Source organism: Gossypium raimondii, chromosome 3, assembly GCF_025698545.1.
Source record: "Gossypium raimondii isolate GPD5lz chromosome 3, ASM2569854v1, whole genome shotgun sequence".
Classification (NCBI taxonomy): domain Eukaryota; kingdom Viridiplantae; phylum Streptophyta; class Magnoliopsida; order Malvales; family Malvaceae; genus Gossypium; species Gossypium raimondii.
The window spans coordinates 14,058,533-14,063,376 of NC_068567.1; the positions used below are offsets into that span (position 1 = coordinate 14,058,533).

At 34.2% G+C, this 4,844-nt stretch overlaps 1 protein-coding gene across 3 annotated transcripts; it reads right to left on the bottom strand.

Moving 5' to 3' along the window:
- Positions 1-747: 747 nt before the first annotated feature.
- Positions 748-2,773, bottom strand: LOC105797258 (uncharacterized). Of its 3 annotated transcripts, none has more exons than XM_052628139.1 (3): positions 1,482-2,773; positions 940-1,071; positions 748-831 (listed from the first exon to the last, which is right to left on the bottom strand). In XM_052628139.1, exon 1 carries the CDS (start codon positions 2,658-2,660, stop codon positions 1,638-1,640), a length of 1,023 nt encoding a protein of 340 aa, XP_052484099.1. In that variant the 5' UTR covers positions 2,661-2,773; the 3' UTR covers positions 748-831; positions 940-1,071; positions 1,482-1,637. The 3 variants fall into 3 exon arrangements, with proteins under 3 accessions (XP_052484099.1, XP_012482661.1, XP_052484100.1); XM_012627207.2 differs by having other exon boundaries at positions 1,478-2,773; XM_052628140.1 differs by having other exon boundaries at positions 931-1,071; positions 1,478-2,773.
- Positions 2,774-4,844: the final 2,071 nt, after the last annotated feature.

Genomic DNA, 4,844 nt, shown 5'->3' on the forward strand with positions numbered 1-4,844 from the left:
AACGGTCACATTATGTCATTAAACACTAATCATCAATGTCAATTAAAGAGTCCATTTGACCATTTTATTAGTTTAGAGGTGCAAAATGTTTGAAGATACTTAATTATTAAAAAAGTTCGAAGGCTCATAGTAACATTAAACAAAACAAAGAAATCATATTCTTATCTTTCCCTCTTATTCCCAATCTAACTATAGAAATAAAATTTTAATTTCACAAAAGTGCCAACTTTTGAGACTAGCATATCTAGAGTGACAATATGTGTCTTATTTTTCTTCCTTTCTTTTGAGAATCATTGATCTTGTATAGATGTACCTAATATTAATTATATATATATAATAGGAGATGAAGTACATTATAAATTAAGGATTGTGAAATGAAATTTTATAGCAAAGGCTTTAGTCCAAAGCATGGGATTATAACTTTAGCATGAGGCAAAGGAAAATATTAAAAAGCAAGAAAATTGTTAATTAACTAATTTCAGTAACTAAAATCGAGTAAGACGTGAATGTGATCAAAGTTGAAGATTAATGTGAGCCCCTTTGATTTTTCTTTTCAAAGTTGTGTTAATTATTGTTTAGCGGCTTTAACGACATGGTTCAGAATCTGTAAAGCTACGTACCCGACATAGGTGATGTTGTGCCCATTTTCGCTTCACATGTTGCTTTCCATTTTGTTCCCCCCGTTTCTTCCCCACAATACTAGAGGTTACAAGTTTTAGCCAAGCTCCTGTATTTTTGGAGATCCAATCACATATATTTACATGCTGGAAGTGTTACGGAAAAAGGTTTGGTTATTGTTGATGCTCCCTGCTCACATATTGCTGCAAGAAGCTGGAACACATTGATGATGTTACTAATACGGGGTTCGAGCTTCACATGCGTTCATTCTTGCATGTCTAGAGCCAAACTAATCCTAGCATAGACACGGACCAAACTTACGCTGGGAGAAGATCATGATTCATTTAGGGAAGGCAGACAGCTTTGGGAGAGAGCATCTCCAGGGGTGTTGCTCCAAGGCAGACTTGTTTAAGGCGCACTGCTTTAGGGAGAATACAACTCAAAAGCTGCAGGCTGCACTTTGAAGCAATAGAAGATTATAGAATTGCAGAAAAAATTATTCAGAAACGTTTATCTTTCTCAACATGTTTTCTTTGAAGTAACAAGCTCCTTGACTATTCAAGCACTGCTATTACCATTAAAATTTCATTTGCCATTTGTAATGTGCATCACAGAATGATGCATCAAACAACTATGTAATTTAAGCCATGAAACATGGAATGAACCAACATTTCGATTCGCAAGAAGTTAAAATGCCAACAAGTAAAAATTGCTCAAACAATGGTGAAAGAACTTGCTGACCTGAGACATTGCATATATACATATCATATCGTTACATAATCACACATATGTTCTAGCCAGTAAATGATAGCAATCTAACATCTACAAAGAAAACAGCTATCAACAACTACAACAATACCTACAAAATCTCCCCCATATACATCGGAGTTGCAGCCTCAGCATTATCCTTTCTTCCCCCTTCATCAAAATCGGCTGTCTCCACCGCAAGAACTCCTGCATTATGGTTAGGTTGCCTATAAACCAAACCCAAAAAACCATAATCCATTACCTACGAAACCTCAGAGAGGATTCATCCTCGGCTTCCCTCTCTTCCTTGGGGCAAAATCGGACACATTCCCACCCGAAATCCCTGCCACATTATCGATGCTTTCGGTAGCCTTCTTCATGGTGGTCGTCGGAGCAGAAGCTGGTGGTGGCAAGGCCATAGTACCTCCATTTCTTTGAGCCCCTCGCCGCTTTTCTGGAAACCCTGGAGGAGCTTTAACTTCACTCTCCCGTCCATCATTTCTTTCACTCCCTCGCCGCTTATCTGGAAACCCCGGAGGAGGTTCAACTTCAGTCTCCTGACCACCGGACAATAACGGAAAAAACGCCCAGGTACAATAATAAGCTTCTTTCTCGGGAATCAACGGCGGCAAAGTCTGAATGAGAACACCATGAAAAGCTCTGTCGCAATTCTGGCACCTTAAACAACAACCTTCGTAAATCCTAGGATACTCAAACAACATATAACAGTAGGGACACGCTGTCCAAAATGTTGACATTCTTGGCCTTTGATTCTCCTTTCGCAATTCCAAATTCTGCATGCGTTCCTGATTTTGCGGTTCTCCCCTGACAGTTGATTCCCCGGCATGATACGAACGATCGCCGGCGGTGCTTAAATCAATTCTCGTACAGGAGTCAAATTCTTTGTCGTAAACCGATTTTTTCGAGCTGTTAGACAAAATAGACCATGCGTCGGATACGAGCTTAAACGCATCATCGGCGAAAGGGAACTTATTTTGCTCGGGATCAAGAAGGAGAGTTAGGCGATGATACTGTTTCTCGATGAGATCGTTGTCTTGGGAACGGCAATCGATTTGTAAGATGGAGTACCAATCGTGTTGGTCGTTAATTCTTTTTACGTCGGCGACAACGACGTCGATGACGGCTAGGATCTGATCTGGCCCTTCCAAGAGGGGATCGGTTTGTTGGGCGAGGACTGCGACATCTCTTGAGGCTTTGAAATGACGGCCTTGGAGAAGCTTCTTAGCGATTCCTAGAAGGAGTTTGGCATCGGCTCTGCTACCGTTTCCCTCCATTACTCAGTGGGACAAGTCAGGGCCTGTTTGGAGGATGAGAAAACGATGGAAACTTTTGCCTTTAATTTTTCTTTATTTTGAGATTTTATGTTGGTATATCAAAGACTAAATGGATGGAGTTAATGTTATTCTTTTATTTAAATTACGAAAAGTCTAAAGTTGGAGGTTTAAGGTGGGCGTTTTGGTCTTTTCCGGGGCATCCTAGATTTTCAGACAAAAGAAGGAAGTATATTATGTCTTCGATTGTCAGGTAGTTAATTCTTTTTCAAACCAAATACCTATATATTTTATGGATGTGTTATAAAGTAAAATATATGTATTTAAATAATATTAAAATTAATTAAAATTATAATTCTTTAATAAGAATATAAACTATATTTATCATAATTTATTATTAATATTTTAATATATAAACTATATTTTAAATATTAAATATAATCAATAAAAACTTAAATATATAATATTATATATTTTAAATAAATTTTAAATAAGAAAGTAATTATATAGTTAATATAAATATTATATAAAATACTTTATAAGGGCCTAAAAGTTTTTGTCAAAGGTAAAATCTGAAAAGAATTAATTTTATTTTGGGTTCAAAATGTTTTCAAAAACACTTGTGATTCCAAAAATTATCTGTTAGTAATAGTTATGACACAAAAACATTTTTAAAAGACAATGCTAAACTAAACTTAAAAGTTTTCTTTAATTGATCAAGCTTCAATATCAAATAAAATCTTAATTTAATTTATTTACTATTTAATATTATTTCTCCCTTTCCTTATCTCTCTTTATCGTCTTCTTCCTTTCCAATTACACCATTTTCATCCTCTTTCTCCTTCCATTTATTCACAACAACAGACATATTTCAAATAACTATTCCTATTTAGTATACAAGAGCATTGGTAAAATTTTCAAAAAGGTAACAATTATTTGCAAGTAACGGTCGTAAGAGAGTAGGTGAAAAATGCATTTAAAAACAAAAAATGAGACTTCAAAATCTTCGAAATTCAAAGAACAACAATCAACAACATGTTTGATTACCAAGAAATTTAAACAAAGGACATGATAAATCTTGAATTTTGAAAACCCAACTTGATTATCCAAAAATCTAAAGTACAGGATTGTGAGGGAAGAGGAAGAATAAGAGAGGGAAAAGAACAAATAAAAAAGGACAAAAAAATTAGAAAAATAAAAATAAGAAAATAAATAAATGTATCATATTTCACAATTTGATTGATTCTGATTCTTTTAATATAGGGTAACGATTAGACCGTAATAATTACATAGTCATAATTTAGATACTTGATTCCAAAAAAAAAAAATTAAATACCTAATACAAAAAAATGTATAGTTTGTGGGCTAATTATTCAATTAAGCTTTTTTATTGTTTTAATTTTCGTATTATACACACCCACCTGAGTTGAGATTCAACATTTTGATTTAGCAAGAGCCGATTTGCTAATGTCCTAGAAACCATGAAAGCATGAATATAAAAGGGTAAATTATCTCTTTAGTCACTCTAAATAGGGATTGCTAGTTGGATTTAGGTGCTTTAAGTATAGTATATTCATTTACATAATTGTAATTTTTTTGAACAGATTAGTTTAATTAAATTATCCATAAGTTGCATTAATATTCTTTGTATATAGTCCTCAATGGTTTTTGCACACAAAGCAAAATGGAAGCAAATATTGATTCATTGGTTATCTAATATTTAAGTAATACTAGGCAGTATTACGTGGTCGGATCGTAATATAGAAAGATAGTTTGTATTAGTAGATGAACCTAAACATATCCTAAGTCTAATCCGAAATAAGCAAATCGGTTGAAAGATTAATATGTCGTATATCAAGTCCAATAGTGGATGTTTTGTCTTGGGCATCAAAGTAGATAACTTGAGAAGATAGAGACATAGGTGTGACTAACTAACCTTAATCTTGAATCTGTTTATGGATTTATTCAGTTGTGACATTCATAGTGTGACATATCTCAATCTTGAGTGGATGATGGACTATGTATTGTGACTTGTATACTTTGATGTAAGTAAAAGTCTGAACTCATATAGATAAGGAACCGAAAGCTGGTGCGTTGGGTATATAACTTCTACAGTAGATAGCATCATTCACAATAGTGGAATTCATAGGCCAAGAAATGGTTAAATGATATTTTTCTCGTTGGCAT

Bases quoted from the DNA above. Each gene is read 5' to 3' on its own strand.
- LOC105797258 (XM_052628139.1), bottom strand. From the start codon at position 2,660: ATGGAGGGAAACGGTAGCAGAGCCGATGCCAAACTCCTTCTAGGAATC.